This window comes from Protopterus annectens, chromosome 5.part0 (assembly GCF_019279795.1).
Source record: "Protopterus annectens isolate FY-2018-M chromosome 5.part0, PAN1.0, whole genome shotgun sequence".
Classification (NCBI taxonomy): Eukaryota; Metazoa; Chordata; order Ceratodontiformes; family Protopteridae; genus Protopterus; species Protopterus annectens.
In genome coordinates, this window is record NC_056735.1 from 1,003,196,614 (window position 1) to 1,003,217,942 (window position 21,329).

General features: G+C 40.0%; 1 protein-coding gene across 3 annotated transcripts in view; it reads right to left on the minus strand.

Moving 5' to 3' along the window:
* The window catches only part of GRIK1 (glutamate ionotropic receptor kainate type subunit 1), a 1,940,968-nt gene that overhangs the window by 1,479,547 nt on the left and 440,092 nt on the right, over positions 1-21,329 (minus strand). For all 3 annotated transcript variants that reach the window (XM_044072744.1, XM_044072745.1, XM_044072743.1), the window contains exon 3: positions 6,320-6,501. In XM_044072744.1, the coding sequence (XP_043928679.1) occupies positions 6,320-6,501 (182 nt within the window). The remainder of the gene's footprint in view (positions 1-6,319; positions 6,502-21,329) is intronic.

A 21,329-nucleotide genomic window follows, 5' to 3' on the forward strand; every position in this document is an offset into this window, starting at 1 on the left:
AGTAAAATAGGCTCGTAATTTTGAAGATCTTAATTACAGCCTTCTGAATTACAACAAAGAGCCTTCCTTCTGCTGTTCCAGATATTGTTAAATCTTTCTGTTGACAAATAACAGGCAATGCATTCTAGAGTCCTTATACAAATAGTACTTGATAGTGTCTATTCTCAACATCTCCTTTCCAGGTGCCATTTATGCATATTCTAATCCAGTGCCCTGAGACACACTCCAAAGGTCTGGAATTCATGATGCATACAGCAGTCAGCTATGATTTACCAATTATTCCAAACTTACAGCTGATGCATGGGTTATTGGAAGAGCTAAACCACCAGCAGACATATTTAAACTCCTGCCCACCTGTTAACCTGTGCCCGTTTTCCTAGTACCTTTACAATCTAGGGTAGTAATTCCTATCCAAGGCCACTAGATGGCAGTATAGGATTCTCTTTTTTCCCTATTTGGAATTCCCTTACATAGAGAAACATCCTAAGCTAGGTTCTTGTAACTATTCCCTCGTAGTGTTATTGTTCCCTTCTGAGGCTTTCTCCTGACCCCTGCTCTCCCAAACTGTCTACAATTAAGGAACTTTTTTCCTACCCAGTTCTCTTATCTTACTACTAGTTTACCCTACTTTACCTGATTAGCCCCTCCTGCCCTCCCCACTTTGACCCCGTATTTCTAGTAATTCATTATCTCTCCAATACTTTAACTCTGTCTTCACCCTCCTAATTTCCCTTTAAGTCTCTCTGTTCTACCTTATTTACATCTTACTACATTCCTTCTCTAGGACAGCTTACCTGACCCTAGCAGTGATCCCAGACGAACTGAATGTTTGTTTTTCTTTTCTTTAGCTTCTGGCTCTCCTTCTCCTCCTGCCCTACCCACTTTGACCCCATATTTCTAGTAATTCGTTATCTCTCCAATACTTTAACTCTGTCTTCACCCTCCTAATTTCCCTTTAAGTCTCTCTGTTCTACCTTATTTACATCTTACTACTTTCCTTCTCTAGGATAGCTTACCTGACCCTGGGAGTGATCCTAAACGAACTGACTGTTTGTTTTTCTTTTCTTTAGCTTCTGGCTCTCCTTCTCCTTTGCTCTACCCGCTCCGTTCGCCCTGTGGGCTCACTCCACTCCCCTACCCTACCCCCAATTACCACCCACTCCCAGGGGTCCTAGACTTATAGCTCAATAGCCCCATCCCCCACTCCATCAACCTATAGCTATACCCCTTTAATTAAAGCATTTTGCAACTCCGCCCACTTAGTAATACTCTTATCTATTCTTCTTCTAAATAACTCCCTCCTTTAAATCAACTACTCCCCTTCATTATACCTATTTACTATCTCTTAATATACACTTTCTCTCATTATGTATAACCCACACATTTCTAAAAATAACATCCTACTCTCCTCCTTCCTACTCCTAAACACTCTTCTCTTTGCTTGCTCCCTGACCTTCTATGAAAACACAAACTTATTTGAATCTCAAGTAGCACTAAAACAAACTACTTTATACTCTCTCCATATCTCACAACCACACATCAATATAACTTCATCATCTTCCTACCTCATGCCTCATTACCATAGAGCAACTCATATCAATTTTTTTCTAAACAAGAAACCTTTTTCAATTTCTTCCAAACCTTCCAAATACCTACATAGTCAACAGAAGCTATTATTCCTATATGGTGACATTCATCCCAATCCCAGACTAAATAATCACCAGCCTGCCATCCCCATAGTAAATCAAGCTAATTCTACAATTCATACCCCCAATCAGAACTCTCTCCAAATAGCCCACCTAAATATTTGCAGCCTAAACAATAAAACAACACAAATTCTTGCCCTCCTTGACCTATATTCCTTTGATATCCTTTGCCTAATGGAAACCTGGCTAAAAGCAGATACCAAGGATAATGACATACTACCCCCAGGATATAACATCATTAGACTTGACCGGCACACCAAAAAGGGTGGAGGTGTAGCTATACTTTACAAAACTGAATTACTGGTTACCCTACTAGATGCAAAACCACCCTTACAAAACAATAGTGAAATCTTAATCACCAAACTACAAATTAATATTAACAAATCCATTTATATCGTTTGCTGTTATATGCCACCAGGTAACAATATTACTACCCTTGAAAACTTACTGCACTGGCTCTCAAACTCCTTCCCTCAGGAAACTATACTTCTAGGTGACTTTAATATTGATTGGAATTCCTGTATCTCCCAAAAACCCACTTCTCACATAAACCTCTATGGCTTTAATCAAACCATTACTGTCCCAACTAGAATTAACAAAACCAGCTCCAAACAAAGCATCCTTGACTGGATTCTAGTCAATAGCAGTTCTATGATTTATACTACAGGCACACTACCTGATAATATCAGTGACCATTTAATCACTTTTATCACCAGACAAAAAATCCCCATCTCCAATAATACTCAAGTTACAACTAGCAGGAACAAAAGCAATTTCAACCAAACTAACTTCCAATTAGAACTTAAAGCATGCAATTGATCCCCCCTAAAATACTTTCCTCTAGACGATGCAGTCTCATACTTTAACAACAAATTCCTTCAAATCCTCAACCTCCATGCCCCTACTAGATTAATTAAAACCAAAGCAAAGCCTGCTCCTTGGCTAACAAATGAAACCAAACAAAAAATGTTGCATAGAAATAGAACCTGGGCCAAATGGCGTAGTACTAAAAACCCAGCTGACCACCAAGCCTTTAAACAACTTAGGAATGCAACAAAGAAACTTATATTCCTTGATAAAATAAATTATCATTGGAAATTCCAACATACCCAACAACAAAACCCTCACAAATTCTGGACAAGTATTAATAAACTACTACATCCAGGTAACTCTAAAACACCCACTCCTTCTAACCTCACTCAGAGCACACCTAACCAAATCGCTGATACTTTCAACAAATTTTTCTCAGACACTGTCACCTCTCTTGCTTCAACTTTATCTCCACAGTCCACGCCAACACCTTATTGCCTCAACAAAAATCCCCCCTCTTTCAAACTGCAACCAGTGTCAACTGATCTTATCTTTACTCTTCTTACCAAACTCAAACCTTGTACCCCCTCAGCTGACCTCCTCCCAGCTGAATACCTACAAATTGCAGCCAAAGTAATTGCCCTTCCAGTCTCCATCTTAGTTAATCGAACCATAACTGAAGGCTTTATTCCAACCCTCTGGAAAGTCTCTCATATCATTCCTCTTCACAAGGGCGGTAACTCTTTCGATCTCCCTAACTTTCATCCCATAGCCTTACTTTCTCCTTTAGCTAAAATCTTGGAAAGATGTATACATCGTCAACTACTTGACCATCTTCTCAAAAGCAACCTACTAGCAGACTGCCAACATGGTTTTAGACCCTATCACAGCACTACTACAGCACTCTTGTCATTCACACACCATATTAATAAAAATCGGAACAACAACCTGCTGTCCTCAGCACTATTTTTAGACCTCTCTAAGGCCTTTGATATGGTCAGCCATTCCCTCTTACTTAACATCCTTAAATCATTTGCCTTGGACAGTCAAGCTATCCAGTGGTTTAAATTCTACTTAGAAAATAGACGACAAGCAGTTCTTTGGGATAATCAAATATCATCTCTTCTTCCCATCACAATTGGAGTGCCACAAGGCTCAATACTGGGACCTCTCCTCTTTTCTATTTTTATTAACAAACTAAATATGTCCCTTCCTCAATCCATATGTATACAATATGCTGATGACTCAACTCTGATATGTTCAGCATCCTCCCCAATTACGCTCCAGACCACTACACAACAAGTCTTCACAGCAGCTGAAAATTGGTTCTATCAGCATGGCCTCTTACTAAATCCCAAAAAGACTAAATTATTACTTTTTACACCATCACAGAAATCTTTGACCTTTACCTTCGATATAATGTCGAACAATGGCACAGTAATATCCCTTGACTCAACTACCAAACTTTTAGGTGTCACAATAGACCATAATCTCAACTTTGATGCCCATATTAACTTAACCATCAAGTCAGTCAACAGAAAACTTGGATCTCTCTACAGGCTCAAACCCTTCCTAGCTACCTCAGCCAGAAGTACTTTAGCTCAAACACACCTGCTCTCTACCCTTCTTTATGCCTCACCTATTTTTACAAACTTATCAAAATCTAATTTCAATAAACTAGCTGTATCTTATAATAATATTACAAGATTTGCCACAGGAGCCCCTTTTAGAACCCATCATTGCTCTAATCTTAAACAACTAGGCTGGCTGGAACTACAAAATCAAATACGACTACAGCAACTTACCATCACCCACAAAATCTTCTATCAACCTTCTAATACCACAATACTTAGTACCCTTATTACTCCTTATAAAAATCTATCGTCCCTGCACTCTGCTACAAAGCTACTAGCTGCACCCTATAAATCCAACAACAAAGCTGGAGACTGTTTGTTCTCCAGCTGTATTGGACCTATCTGGAACAAGCTTCCTCATGAACTCACCACTATTACTTCTCTACCCACTTTCAAGAAGCAGCTAAAAACTCTGCTTAAGTCTCAGTGGCTCTGTCCTTGTACAAACCCTGACTAAACTATTATTCCCTCTACCCTTTTTCACCCCCTCAAACCTTTTTCTAGGTTAGTATAGTATTTATGTTTGAACCTTCAAGAAGCAGCTAAAACCTGTGCTTAATTCTCATTAGCTCTGTCCTTTACAAACCCTGACTAAAACTTTTTATTTTCTCAACCTTTATATTCACCCTTAATTAAAAAAAAAAAAAAAATTCTTGCTTGCTTATTTTCAGTATTGTAAAGTATTTTTGCTAGTAATACTTATGAACCAGTTTTTTTCTCTGTAACACCTAATATTTGTATAATATTTCTTATTTGAATGTATAACAACACTTGGTTTTACTAACTCTTTTGTATTGTATTGTGGAGCTTTTCTCCCCGGGCCTCTACTGAAAATGGACATGTATCTAGCTAGACTAGCCTGGTCAACAAATGTAAAATAAAATAAAAATAATAAATTACTGCATGTGCTTTTTACTCTATATGTAGAATTAGGTCAGGCATCAGTTGATCTATCAACAGCAGTTTCTTTGACTGCTGATAGGTCGAAGAATTAATGCCAAAATACCTTTAGGATCAGTGGAGTTTTCCCTTTTCTCACACACACACACACATATATATATATATATATATATATATATATATATATATACACACACACACACACACACACACACACACACACACACATATATACATACACACACATACACACACACACACACACACACACACACACATATATATATATATATATATATATATATATATATATATATATATATATATATATATATATATATATATATATATACATATATATATCAAATTTCTAGGGGAGTGGGGAGCTTTGGGCTTGCACTTTCCTCCAATATCAGGGAGTGCAGGATGCTTGCCCCTGCAAAAAAAATGTTTTTGTGAATTGCAGGAAGTTGTTTTGGCTTTTTTATCTATTGGCAGTTAAAGAAACAGCTGTTGAATGTATGACATGTACCCAAAATTATGTCATTTTGTTTAATTTATCTTCTTTGATTGGCTATAGTTTATTTCTGTATGGGTGAAGTTTACATCATGACTATCATGGTTTGTAAAGTGCTGCTGTAGACTTGGGCTGATGGACTACTGAACCTTTTAGACTACATATGTAGATCAGTCACTTTCACAGAATCCTTCTACAACAACACCATCTGCACATGTGTTGTAATATAATTAAAGATCAGTTCTTCTGAGTGGTTCTGCCCAGTTTTCATAAACTGGTTTTCAGTATCACAGACACATAATAGCATCACATTCTTTTCAATTCTAACAACCTTCAAACTATTAGATAACCTTTAGACTAATGTGCTGGATATCAAAATAGCTTTAAAGTCATCTGACATAAGAATTCAAGCCTCGATTGAGTTTTTCACAGGTCTACATATGACTCTAAAGACAATGAACTGTTATAAATGTTTTTTGATATAGGTAACAAAGAAGGTGCAGTTTCTGTACACTGCGGACAAGACTAAACAAGTCTTGCACTATAAGAGCATGATGAACAAAGTTTGCATTTCAGCAGCTGGATTTATATAAAAGTATATTATATCACTGCATTAGAAATAATGCTTACAACAAAAGTGAAACAAACTGTGCTCTGCAAACTTATGTACAATTTAGCTGATACTTGCATTATTGCTCCATTGTCAACATATTTAGTTTTATCATGGCATTTAAATAATTCTTTAAACATACCTGTTTCAGAATTTCTGCTGCTACGTCATAGTTGCAATCAAATATCACGTAGAATTCTTTGCCTTTCTTCATCTCTTTCAGCAAAGGTCTCACGTCCTTATTTCCAGAGGGAAGTTGACGGATTTTAACTTTAATGTTATGTCTTGAAGGGGCTTTGATGAGTTCTTGTAATCGAATTAGACCTGTGAGATGACAGAAAACTAACAATAAGGACTCCATTCCTGACTTTCATTAATGATACATAATTATTACACAAAATACAGTCCCCACATTTCCTTATCATTTTCATATTATAAAGCTTAAAATGAAGGACATTAAAAATTCTCCTGCTGAATTAGCTACGTCATGTTACATAAAAAAGCAACCCTTTCAGTATAGTTATGATACAAACCCCAGAGGTAACCCAAATAATGATGTTGTAATGGAATATTAACAGCATTCGGCAGTCAACCACATTATTTTCAGATGCAAGCAGAGTTTTGGTTTTATTCCAGTGGTGTTTTACAAAGTGCATGTTTTGCAACCTGAAGTCATACTTTGTGAAATAATCAGTATTGGAGGTAAGGTACAATTACTGTGTTAATTTATATTCACATTTTTACTTTACATAGCTATATACCATCAAAAGTAGAGTCTAAAATTTATGACTTCCACTAAGACAGCATTCATGAAACTGTAGGAAAGATTTTAAGTCTTAGCACCCCACAAAAATGCAAAAATTAATTTTATAATATCCCAACTTACAATTGATGTTTAAAATGAAATTAAATCTACTTGAACACTTGCCTCTTCTATTTCCCTTTCACCAAATAACAATTTGCTCAATCTGAGCTTTTGTTCCCTCTTATTCTGACATGATAGTTGATTTGCAGTATACCTACAGAGATACATTTTTTCTTTATGCTTCTTATTATTTCAGTTTTTGAAATAATTTGACCTAGCACTTAACATCTTTTTATGTATGTCACTGCTTTGGGGAGAAGGATAATTATCTCTGTTTACAAACACTGATGTTTGATACTTCTTTATTGCCCTTTTGTAAACTGCAATTTGAAATAACTACTGTGATTATTTATATAATGTACGCTTGCAATGTAACTAATATGCAATGCATGCATACCTTTCAAACTTTTAGGACAGGAAAACTAGACAAACCCTAAAATAATGTGGGGATAAAGACCTAAAAATATAGACAGATACTGTTTTTATAAACTTAGAAAGTTGATACAATAATAGGTTTTCCATTAGTCTGAAAGTCAAATGTGTGTCATGTGTGTCTTAAATCCTCAATGATTTACTAGAAAAACACAAATCTTATGAGTAGCAGGCCAAAAATATGAGGTAAAAATCTGAACAGTCTGAAAAAAAATCTGCACAGTTGAAAGGTATGAATCTAACAAGGATACACAAAACTAATTCTATCCAACCATTCATTTCAATCTATGTTTTGTATACATCTGCTGTGTGTCTTAATGTGACTCAGACATGGATCGTGACAGAAGAAGTCATTTGGTTCCTCTTGCCTACCCAGTTAACAAACAGATAAGAAAACACTCCTGCAGTCTTGGACTGAAATACATTTATAGAAAATGGAGTCAGGGAATTGTAACTTTGTGCAAATAGGATTAGGAAGGCCGCAGTCAGCCTGTTTTTTATCAACTGCATATAGGATATGGGACGGCCGCAGTGGTGCAGCAGCAGGGCCGGCCTTAGCTGATATGGCGCCCAAGGCGAAGTGGTGCTGCGGTGCCCCTTAAGCCTCACCCACGTCATACTCATGAAACACCCCTATGAGCCACGCTCGCAGGTAGGTCACTCCCAAAAAAAGTCACTCCAGTCATTCACTCCCCAAGAAAGCCAGTCCAGTCATTTCCTTTAATTATTTAAATGCATAAAAGAAAGGATACCTTGTAATGTAGTTTAAACTGCAAGTGAAGATGGAAATTTCCTTTAATAAACCTGCTTTATCTGTTGATCCTTCACACGTACTTTACTATAAAAGTCATGTCTTCAGACAATAGAGGCCTATGTGCTTTGGTTCAAAGGGTTGCTTAGGTTAATCTAAACAGTTTAATTTCTCTGGGTAGGCAAGCAAACCTTACAGCTCAGGAAAGTAGAATAGCAACTTCTCTCCTTCCTGTGTACAGAAGCTTAAGCTAGAATAGCACAAACACAGATAGCCATTTGATAAACAATACAATCTTGCAATGAAAACAGGCTTAGCATGAACAGTACAATTCTCTGCCACTGAAACTGCATGAAAACCCATATTTATAGAAAATGCATCTGGTCAGTGCAGGATTAAGTTTACATTTGGGCTGTTTTCAAAACAGACTCCTTGCACACATTTTTACGGCCATGCATACATGTATTTGTTCTTCGATTCAACTTCCTGATTGCATTAAATTATATTCCTTATCTAATACAGCACCACTTGTTAGAATGTGTTTTAAATTTGTAGTTTTAAACATTCTTTTAATAAGCAAAGAAACAAAATGTTGTTGTTGTGCCTTTCGGCTTATCCCGGTTAGGGGTCGCCACAGTGGAACTCTGGTCTGCTAATGTTTGGTAATGGATTTTTACGTGCCGAGTTACCAGCCCTGACTCACAACCTTCAATGAAGGCATGCCCATTCACGCATGCCTCCACACAGAAGACGCTCTAGCTGAGAATCGAATGGGATAACGTCTTGCTGTGAGGCAACAACGCTACCGCAGCACCACTACCACGGGAAGCAAAGAAACAAAATGTATAAACCAATAATGACAAAACTATCCATTTCAGAAGATTTCAACCATAAAAGGCCACTCAGACTTCTGTCATTACAATCCACCAATATCACTCAATACAAACAATCTCTGCAGAAGAGAAATCATCTGAACAATTCCACATTAAAGAAATCTGTAACTAATGAAGAGATTGCCACTGGCAAACAATTTACATCTCAATGTTTCATCTACAAATTCAGTGCCTGTTGCCCTTGAAGAAATAATTGCCTATATTACATTAAAAAATTGGTAAACTGGCAATACTGCATTAGGAAATCACTAAAACTGACAACAAGTTCATAGTTGCTAGGCATCTCATACAATGGACGACATACTTAGGAGTGTAGAACCCTTATCCACCCTTAAAATCTAGATATTGCTGTCTTTACTTTGTCATTGCTGTCATTGCAAGTAACTCACCTAATTTTGGTACATGTATTTCAATGATATATGTACTTGAGTAAGTAGTTTTGTGCAACTGGGGCTAAAGAAGTTTCTTCAGAGGTACTGGGTTTCAATGTGTCATATTGGAATGATATTCATTTAGTTTCACATCATGTATTCATTTAGTTATAAGTCAGCCTGGTGACTCAGAAGTTATCATAGTTTAATATGTTGGCCTTTATATGGAAATCAGAGATAAACACTATCAGAAAACGGGCACCATACAACAGCTCTCTTTCTTTCTCTATCTATGTGTGCATGTTTATTCGTTTATATGCTCATTTATATTTCTCTGTGTGTCAGCATTTTTTGCAAAATGTTCTGCTGCTTTCATAGTTAATCTCATGATAACAGAAACGGATGAGAACTGAGATATAAATCCCTAGCTCTGCAACTTTCTATTTGCAGCACCTAAATTTTCATACCATTCTCCCACCCACCATAGTCTACTCTTGGATTCTTTTTATCCCCCCTACATACACTTTTTAAAATTAACAAAATTGAACAACTGATTTATAGTCATTGTGTGTCTAATTAGATTCCCTTTAGTCACACCTGTTATCAGGTGGATATTAGGCAACATAGGCAGTCATATTTCACTTTATAATTTTTATTTTTTTTTTATTTTATGTACGCTTTGGTTAACAGGGTAGAGGTCTCAGCATGACCAGTCGTATACAATGTCTTATGTGCAGTGTCAAATGAGTGGTATGGTGTTGTACTTTGGATGCCCATCTTTGTCACACAGTGCATATGCTGCAGTGCTACATCTTACACTTATGTGATCCATAACTAATGTTGGATATAACCTCCACTCATGCCAACAATATAACTGTAATTTAGTGATCAATACTAATCCACAACTGCTCATTTATTGATCTCAAGGAAGGCGTCCTCATGTTCCAGAATTATAAAGCCTTTCATCATAATCTCTTTTTTGTCAGTCCTCCCAGTATGCCCCCTGCCCACCCCCCACACACACATACTCTCCATCCATGGCATCATTTTCCTTTCCTGCCTGGAACAGACACATACTGCCTTCATAGCTAAAATACAAACTGAGGGAAGTACTGAGAAGGTTTTCAATAGCTTTTCCTAACTTCATGAGGTATGACAGATATATTAACTCCTGACCATCATTTGAATATTTTGCTGTTTTAACAATACACTTTCAATATATATCACCTGTGATGTCCCACTTCATAAAGCATAGTGCTGTAAATGAGCAGTCCACTTTTATCATGCGGTGATGAAGTAACCTTTCACAAAGATTTTTGAGATTCTGTATGTGTTTAGTTTACGTAGAAGAGTTATAAGGTGAACGTTTTATTAATTTTTGTCAAAATGATGGCATTGCATTTTTATTTGGCAAACAACATTATGATTTCTGCAGGTTAAGGTAATTTTCACCTAAAAAATACAATATTAACATTTCTTCAGTGCACTGCATGAACATGGTAAATGCCATTATTTACAGCTGTATCAAAATTAATTTCTAAGTACCAAAAGAACATTTTGTTCTGACTTTATAAAGTCACATTCTGAGTGAGACTTGAAAAAAAATCACTTCTTGCATTTTTTTATACAGAATCATACAGACAGCACATTGGGATTTGTGTTAAAACTATCTAAATACAAAATACTGCAAGACACACAACATAAGTGAATAACTAACAATGACAAAACTTTAGGAATTTTCAAAACTCTTCACTGATTTATTTCTTGATCAGCAGAAGCCATCGCTGTAGGATTTTCCTCAGCAAAGAGCCATATGCTGATAACAGAAATGGAGCATTCCAAACTCAAACTCCAGCTGCCTGGTCTCTTTGCAGGCAAAATTGGCATAATATACAAAGAGAAATGAGCACATTTAGTTTATGATGTTTAAAATCAAAACTCATAACATTTTGGAATAACAAATGTTTATATGATTAGCGAGCACAAAAAAAAATCCTTGTATGTTGAATAATACAGAAACTTGAGTTTTTCACACTGTTTCTGTAACCTGCATATTTATTGTTCACTGTTTTCACTTCAAACAGAGGCATGGCATTGTTTACAGATTACAGGTTATACCCTGGACGTTCTGACTGACACTGTTGCTGAACTTACCGTTGCTTACTTTTCTCAAACCAAGTGGAGGGAAGGAGGGGAACAGAACCTTTCTAAACAAAATGCCCAAATGTGTCTTGACGCACGCACGTTCCTCCTTACAGCAGACTCTTGAACCGTGAAGTAACTTTTTTTTTTTTAAACTGTCCTGGCCAACCTGTAGCTGTAAGTGGGAGGGCGCTCACCCCCATCACCCATAGTCGGCTTCCAGTTACACTTCAGCAGGACGCTGAGAAGAGCACAAACTTTGTTAATTAAAATAAATAAAAACTGCGCCCTTTAAGAGGCTGGCCTTTACGGCACCCTAGGCAGTCACCTAGTTCGCCTATGCCTAAGGCTGGCCATGTGCAGCAGTTAGCATTGTTGCCTCACAGCAAAAGGTTTACTGGTTCGATCCTCGACTGGGGTGCCTTCTGTGTGGAGTCTGCATTTCCTCCATGAGGTTGCGTGGGTTTCCTCCAGGTGCTCCGGTTTCCTCCCACATCCCAAAGACATGCTGTAGGTGGATTGGACACTCTAAGTTGGCCCTAGGTGCGAGTGTGTGCATGTGTGTGCCTTCTGTGGAAGGTTGGGCGCTGGGCTGGCAACTCGACACCGTAAAACTTCACTGCCAATCATGAGCGGACAGGTGATCTGTTGTGTCGACCCCTAACCGGGAAAAGCCAAAAGAAGAAGATTAGGAATGCTAATCATAAACCCAAAAACTAGTGATTAGAATAATAACTTGTTGCTGAGAGAGTCTGAATGACAAACTACTTATAAGCAAAATGGTCTCATTGGAAGGTTCTCTATTAAGTATGTCTCAAACTACAGAACATAAAAACATATTGGACTAAATATCTTTTGATTTAAGCTTGTTATATAAAATCTTACAGTAGCTTTTTACAGCATGTATTCATAGGTTCATAGGTAGGTACTAGGCTATTGGCCCAAGGGCCTAAGTAAGCCTAGCCAACAAGGTTCACTGGCTTACGCCACCCAATAAAGTTAATTTCCTGTGCCCCTGTCAAGCAGAGCCACAGAAATGATCCCTGGGGTGTATTTCCTATTTCCCATCCACTCATCAAGATTTTTCTTGAAGAGTGCTAATGAAGAACTTTGCTTGACATAGATGGGTAGCTTGTTCCAGAGTATAGAAATTCTCTGGGACAGGAATCTATCCCTCCAGCATGTCCTGTTTATTGTGGTGACAAGGTTTAGGTCCCTAGAGCATGTAGCTTGGAAGGATTGGGATTTCTTAAGGTGTAGCATGTCCAACAGCTCTGGGTTTAACATAGCTTTATATGTTAGGCAGAGATCTCCTCGGAGTAGCTGATATGCTACAGAGTAAAGCTGGAGTTTTTTGAGACAGTCAGTGTAGGGCATCTGTTTGAGGCTTCTGTGGCCTTTCCAGCTGCTGCAGATGTCTTGTGAGGTACATTCCAAAAGGGGCATTGTACTCTATAATGGGTCTAATGACTGCCAAGTAGAGGGGAACAATGACCTCTTTTTTCCTGGATGAGAACCCTTTTGTGATGAGGTGTGCCACATAGAAGGATTTCCTGACTACTGTGGCGATGTGATTATCAAGGGAGAGACTACTGACCACCTGGGTCCCAAGGTCTCTTATCACACATTCGGTGTTAAGTAGACTGCCGTTTATGTGGTAGTTCATGGGTACAGAGTTTTTACCAAAGGGGATGACAATGCACTTTTTGGCATTGAGCTTGAGGCCATGCCTCTGACACCAGGCATCTGTCTCGGTGAGGCCTTTATGTAGGATGTCCACATCATATGGGGACTTGACTATGGCTCCTAATTTGCAGTCATCTGCGTACTTTGTTAGCCAGAGGCCTTCTGTGTTTGGTATCTACTTCTCAGAAGTACAGACTAACAGGAGAGGTCCCAGGACTGAGCCCTGTGGTACTCCACTTGTCACTGGTTTGAAGTCAGATTTGCAGTCTGCAACTTTTACAGTGTGGATTCTGTCAGTGAGCCAGTTGGCAACCCATCTTGTGTCGTAGATATTTATACCAAGTTTAGTGAGTTTACCTATAATTCCAGAATGGGGGATGGTGTCGAAAGACTTGGCGAGGTCAGGATAGGCTGTGTGAACCACCTTTCCCTCGTCTACAGCTTTGGTGACTGCCAAAAAGAAGTCGTTCAGGTTCAGAAGGCATGATCTGCCTTTCTCAAACCCGATCTGGGTGGGGTCCAGAGTTTGGAGGTTACCAATGTCTTTGATTATGAGTTCCATGATGATACGTTCCATGGCCTTGCAGACCAGGCTCGTCAGGCTAATAGGGTGATAGTTCCCAGGATCAGTGGTGGCTCCCCCTTTGTAGAGTGGGATAACTTTTGCTGTGTACCATTCAGTGGGCACAAAGCCTGGCATGAGACTATGATTGAACATGGTGCTTAGGTGGGGAGCCAGTTCGTTTTGATGTTTGTGTAAAATGCAGCCTGGGATGCTGTCCGGTTGCATGGATGCTGTGTTTTTGGTTTTAGAGAGTGCAGCTTTTACCTGCATAGATGTGATTACAGGGACTCTGCATTCTTCTTGTATAGATATGCGCCCTTTAGGGGGTGAGAGGGGAGTAAAGTTAGCACTGAACCTATCTGCCAGGATGATGGCAATATCAGTTGGTTCTGTAATTTTCATGCCATTGTGCTATAACTCAGAGCATATCTGGGTGTTGCCATTGAGATTTTATGATAATGTTACTGAACAGTAGGCAGCATTTGTGTTAACCTTATAAAAGGAATACCTGTTGTAAAGTACATTTCTGTACAGGTTCCATGGGAATTAAAAGCTTAATACTGCATATAAATTACTTGTTATTGCCCAACACTGTCGCTTTGTTTTATATTATGTTCTTTTAAACTAGTTTTTAAAAGTTGCAGAAAATGTCACTGTATTTGAATAATGTCAGTTTTCTGGAAGAAATATCCATGTCCAAGATCCTACAATGGGGATTTTGCTTTGGCTTGGGATGTGGACTGTTACAATGGAGAAAACAAATAAGAAAGACTTCTATAAGTACAATAAACTGAAGTTGTGAAAAGATGACATATTATTTGTAACTGAAGATAGCCTTATAACTTTGATAAGATCGAGTCCTTCCACGATTACCTATAAAATGTTGCCCAAACCTGCTGACAGCTATCATCTATGATTCTATATTCAGTTTAGCAAAATATATTCCTTCTAAATATTCACTATTATAATACAAGTAATAAAACAGCCACTTTTTTTCAAACCAAGTCCTGGTTTTAATAGCTATGAATAGTAATTAACACACTAAAATGTCTCTGTATTGCTATAAAAGGCATTCTCAAATCTAATGTGAGCAATAATCCATCCATACATGCTCCCTCTCAGACTTTTGACTCATCTTATGATAACACAATGAATACAGGCTGACAGTAAGCTCAAATTATTGAAACTACAAGCTTTACAACACAAAATGTAATGCATACAACTCCATAACTGGCAAATTGAGTATTGGGGAATATTTGCAGTGAGTAAGCAACATTGAGCTGAAATATTTATAGAGATTTAGGAATTTAAATCCTTAAGACATTCTGGTTAATCACTTCATACTGGCAAATGAAAATTCTATTTTCCTCAAAAAGGCAAGCACGGTTCTTAAACTATTAAAACTAGGGGAAAGGCTTGAATCACAAGTAGTCAGAAAAAGCCAGGTCTGCATGTTGATAAAAGCAAGAAGTGATAGACAGTTTCCACAGAAACAAGTTATTCATATATTTAAAATTGTTAGATATTCCCTAATACTGCAAGGAAATATGACCACTGCAAATATAATCAATCCATGTCAAAAAAATCAACATTTGAATACAAGTAGTAATCCTGGAAAGTGTTATAGCAGAAACCTATTTTTAATTGTTTCAGCATCACATTAAAATAGGTGCATATAACAATTTTATGCACAACGAGCAAGTAGTAAATGCAAGGTAAACACATGAAAAACATTGCTGATGAAAAGTAAAACAGAGAATCTCAAACTAGAAGAACAGCACAATACAGACTAAGAAAAAAAAAGTTATGTACTCACCATAACGTTTCATGTTTGTTGTCCTTGATCTCGCCGTCCTTCTTGCTGTCTGGGTTCGGAGCCGATCCTCGGCTCTGACTTGGCCACATTCTAAAGCTCGAGACGTTCCACTGGCTTGAGACTGGACCCTATCCCAACATGCCTAGTGAGAGTTACCCAGATCTCATTTGTGATAACCCATAACACTAGACTATACTGTTCAAATATAGATAGACTTGTATATAAACTATACATACACACACACACACACACACACACACACACATATATATATATATATATATATATATATATATATATATATATATATATATATATATATCCCACCAAGAAAGTAGTAAAAGAACTCTAAGTCTATCCAACTCATAAGGCAAAAAGGGAATCACAGCCTATGTAGCCAAATGATGGATAATTCCTCTCGATCTTCCAGGAGGGGAAAAGGAGGGTGGGACGCAAGAAGGAAGACGAGATCAAGGACAACAAACATGGAACATTATGGTGAGTACATAAATTATTTGTGTTATGTTGTCCCTATCTCGCCTTCCTTCTTGCTGGTTGGGAGCACGTCCCCAGCACCTTCTTCTTGGGTGGCTCAATGGAATAGACTCTTCAGGACAGTGGAACCAAAGGATGTCCTATTCCAGGAGGCCACATCTACTTTGTAATGAGTGATGAAGGTATGGGGATTAACCCATGTAGCTGCCACACAAATTGAGTCTAAAGGCAGTCTGGCCTGAAATGCAGTAGAGGTAGACAAGGCCCTAGTTGAGTGTCCTCATAATTTTCTGTCAGCTGCTTGTTCTGTGAATTATAGACATAAGTGATGGTGTCTGAAAGCCATTTTGATAAAGTTACTTTTGAGACTGAAGTTCCCTTTCGGTTTTCTGCAAAGGATACAAACAATTGGTCAGATTTTCTGAATTCTTTTGTCCTGTGCAAGTAAAAACATAACTGTCTATGAACATCCAGTTGGTGGAGTTTATATTCTGCCTTGTTGCCATGATTAGGGAAGAATACAGGTAGTACTATTGATTGATTCAGATTGAACTCTGAGCAAACTTTTGGTAGGAAGAAAGGGTTGGTTCTAAGAGAAACCCTATCTTTGTGAAAAATTAAGTAAGGGGGACGAATGGATAGAGCTTATAATTTTGATACCCTCCTGGCTGAGGTAATGGCAGTCAAGAAAATAGTTTTCCAAGTCAAGAATTTAAGAGAACAAGTATTAGCCGGTTCAAAAGGAGGAAGAATCAAGGCAGCTAGGACTAAATTTAGATCCCAAGGAGGAGGTGGTTCTCTTATTGGGGGTCTCAAGAGGAAAGTAACTTTTAGGAAAGCTTTGCATAACCTGTGGGACATAACATTGGAACCGATTTCTCCCACATGAAAGTTGAAAATAGCAGCCAGCTGAACTTGGATAGTTGCTGCTGCTGCTCCTTGGTTAAAGGTTTCAGTGAGAAATTTGAGGATCTTTGAAATAGTTGCAGTAAAAGGGTCAATGCTATTTTTGGCTACCCAACAAAAGAACCGCTTCCATTTGTTAGTATAAAGTTTTCTCGTTGAGGATTTGTGAGAGGAAATTAAAATATGTTGTACTGCTGGCGAGATGCCAGGAAGCCTGGCTAAGACTGGAAGTGGAGGAACCAAGCTGTCAGCTTGAGGGTTTGTATGGAAGGATGGAGCGTACCCGACTGATGCATCAGAAGATCTGGAACTGGGTCCAGGATCCAAGGCTCCTCCTGGAGATGGGGCCATAGAAAGGGGGCAATGAGTATTAGTTTGCAACCCAATGATTTTGTTTTCTGAAGAACCTTGGGTATTAGAAGGAATGGGGGAAAAGCATAAAGAATTCCCCAGGGCCAATCGTGAACAAGTGCATCCCTGGTTGACTGTCCCAGTGGGGGGACTAGGGTGAAATAGCTGCTGCATTTGGTGTTGATGGAAGTGGCAAAAAGGTCACAACAAGGCTGGTCCCACTTGCGAAAAATTTGGTTTGCAATATCCTGCTTCAGGGACCACTCGTGAGGCAACAGGACAGCCCTGCTTAGCTTGTCTGCTATCACGCTGGATTTCCCCGGAATGTACATTGCAATCAGAAAGCATTTGGAAGACATTGCCCACTGCCATACACTTAGAGTCTCTCGACACAAGGGTTAGGATCTGGTTCCACCTTGTTTGTTGATGTACCACACTACTGACATGTTGTCGGTTTGAATTGCGATCATCCCCGTAGGTAGAGAGCCCTGTAGTGCTTACAACACCAAGAGCACCGCTCTCATCTCTAGGACATTGATGTGCAAGTGGTACTCATGTTGTTGCCAAGTTCCTTGAGCAATCTGTCCCAGATAATGCCCCCCCACTCTATCTGGAAAGCATCCGTGGTCACTGTGGCTACTGGTTGGGGGAGGATGAACACTTTGTATATCGTCACTTGCGTAGACTGAAGCCACCATTTTAGATCCTTCTTGCAGGTCTCTGTGATGAGAAGTTCATGTGACATGGTTAGATCTTTCATGGACCATACAGAAAATAGGAGCCACTGTAATATCCTCATGTGGAAGCGCGCTGAGGGAACTATGTTATTGCTGCCACCATTGAGCCCAGGACTTTGACAAAAATCTTGCCTGAATTTTTTTTCTCTCGATTAAGATTGAAACCTGATTTCAAATGGTAGACGCCCTCTCCTGAGGCAATTTTGCTATCATGTCCTTTGTATCTAAATCTGCACCTATAAATGAAATATATTGACAGAGCAACAAGGCAGCCTTTTCGTAGTTTATAGTGATGCCTAGCTGTGAGCAGAGGTGAACTGTGGTGTCCCTTGCCTCGGTTAGTTGATGCTCAGTGGTGGCGGTAAGGAGCCAGTCGTCTAAATATGGAAACACCCAGAATCCTAGATGCCTCAGATGAGCCATGACTACTGCCATGCATTTGATGAATACCCTGGGGGCTGTGGTGAGACCAAAGGGCAGAGCTCTGAACTGGTAGTGACAGGCTCCCAGCCAGAAGTGTAGATATCTCCTGGATTGCATGTCCATCTTGATATGGTAGTACGCATCCTGGAAATCAATGGAGCACATCCAATTGTCCTTTCCCAAAAAGGGAAGTATGGACTGCAGTGTAAGCATCTGGAACTTTGTCTTCTTGACAGACTTGTTGAGTCTGCTGAGATGCAAAATGGGCCTCCAGTCGCCTGTTTTCTTTGGAACTAAAAAGACCCTTGGGTAAGTTCTGGATCCGATTTGGTCTGTGGGGACTTCTTGGATGACTCGTTTTTCTAGCAAACTTTGAACTTCTAGGGTTGCTTGTTCTCTTAGATTGGGTGGCACATCTGGAATGGATTTTTGTTTTCTGGGAAGAGGTGGCATGGAGAAAGGAATACTGTATCCTTGTTATATTACCAACTGTACCCATGTGTCTTTTGTGATACTTTGCCAGGATTCTGGGTACAGTGAAAATATGCCCCTGACTGCCTCCAGAGGTGGACAGGGGGGCCTCTTTTCAGGAGTGCTGGAAGGGCCTACCAGAGAACATATCTTTGTCACCCTGACTCTGTGGACCCCCTCTGCCATGAGGGTGGCGTCTCCCATTATTGTTCCCCCCTCTGCTCCTGCGGGAAAAGTCAAGACGTGCATTAGGCGAAGCTTCCTGGGATTTCCAGAACCACATTTTCCTGCCTTTTTGACCTTTAGGATAAGGTCTAGTAGGTGTGGAGAAATGCACTCTCATGGCAGAGAGAGTTTTGCAGTCTTGCTGCACCTGGTGAGAGTCTCTTTTACCTTGGGTCCGAACAATGATGAGCCATCAAATGGGGCATTTGTAAAGGAGGACTTGAAGGGCTCTGCGAACTGACAACGGTGCATCCAGGAATGTCTCCATAAGGCGACTCCTGTGCCTGCTGCCCTGCTTGCTCCATCGGCTGCGGAGGAGATAAGCCATGTGGAGGAGTTAACTACAGAATATAAGGTCTTAAGCTGAGAAACAGCTCTGTCTGCAGCTTCTGCAGCTGTAGGATCCTGTAGGGTACCTTCTAGCTCTTTCAGAAGATCCCTCTGCAGATGAGTAAAATGGGACAAATAATTCAGTGACCTAAGGGTAAAGGCCACTAAAGAAAAGACATGCTTCCCATATCTGTCCATCGTATGGGACTCCTTGTTCGGTGGATGGACAGAAGAAGAAGTTTCTGCTAATTCCTTCTTTGTGGCTGCCGCAACCACCATAGCATCAACTGGCACACCTTTAGTCAGAAAAGGTTTGTCATCTGGTGGAGGGCTAAATTTATTGGGCCACTGCAGAACTGGTTCCATAGATTCTAGGGAGCTCCACGCCTTTTGACTTACTACACCTTGCAGCAGGTCGAAGGGTGGAGACAACCCAAGAGGTGGAGAGTCGGGAACAGAATGTGTCCAGGTACATGGACTCCTCTTCCAAAGGGGAAAGGAATTTCCAGCCATCCCTCTGCTTGAGGATTTCCAGGATGTATGAAAATGAGACATCCTCAGAGGGGACCATGGGGACCCTTCTGAGTCCACCAAGTTCGTGTCCAATGTCAGGGACTCCGGAGAGTTCAAATACTTTCTCTTACAAGTCCTCTTCTGAGGGACCTTCTCTGAGGGATGCATTGGAAAGGTTTCAGAAGGGGGGGTCGCCCAAAGGGACATTGGTTCCCTATGCCTGGGGAGGAGGGGTAGTTTGGAGGTGGACACTAGCCGAGAAGGGGAAGGAGCAACTGGAGCTGAGGGTGGAGTGGTCTGAGAGGACAGCATACTCCTCATCACCTCGAAGGCACCATGATCCAAAGAGCCAGGACATCTCCTCCGAACCAAGGGTGATGGCTCCGAGGCTGATGTAGGTGCCAAACTCACCTGCGCCGAAGCTGCGACTGGGAGAGTAGGATCTGACGAGAGAGTGTCGGCCCCCAGATCCCTTGAGAGAAGGTGGCATTGATGGGATTGGAGCTGATGTTGGACCCGAGAGACTCAGGGTTTTTGGATCCAATGGTTCCACCACAATGACCTCCATACACTCTGGCTCCGAACTCAGGTGAGTCAAAAGAGGAATCAACGACAAAGTAGGTTGGACAGTCGGCTCCACTTCCATATCGGCTGGGATCAATAACATTTTTGCCAAGTCCGGTGTCCTGCCTCTTCAACACTCTCTCCACATCGTCATCCCAAAGGCTCCTGGATGATCAAGAGGAATAGGTGGATGAATGGTGACTGCCCGCCACAGACTGGAGAAGTGGGGACTGTGGTACAGAATGCACCGGTTCCAATCAGGGAGACCTGGATCTTTTATGTCTCCTAGACGGTTCCGAAGATACTGATGGAACAAAAGAAGATAAAGCCTTGTCGGACCCGATAGCTATTGGATCCGACGAGCTTGACAGTTTGTTTTTGCTCTTTGACAGTTCCGAGGCCGGAACCAATGAAGATGCCAATTTGGAGTGTTTGTCAGATTTTCCTGCCTGATTCCCTTCTTTTGATGCCTCAAAAGCCCTTTCAATAACCCTCTCAAGATTAGCTTGTTCTTGCGCTTCTGCAGGACTCTAGAGCTAAAACCATGACAAATGGATTAAGAGTCCTGCAGGTGAACAGCTCCCAAACAGTATACACAGCTATTATGTCCATTGGT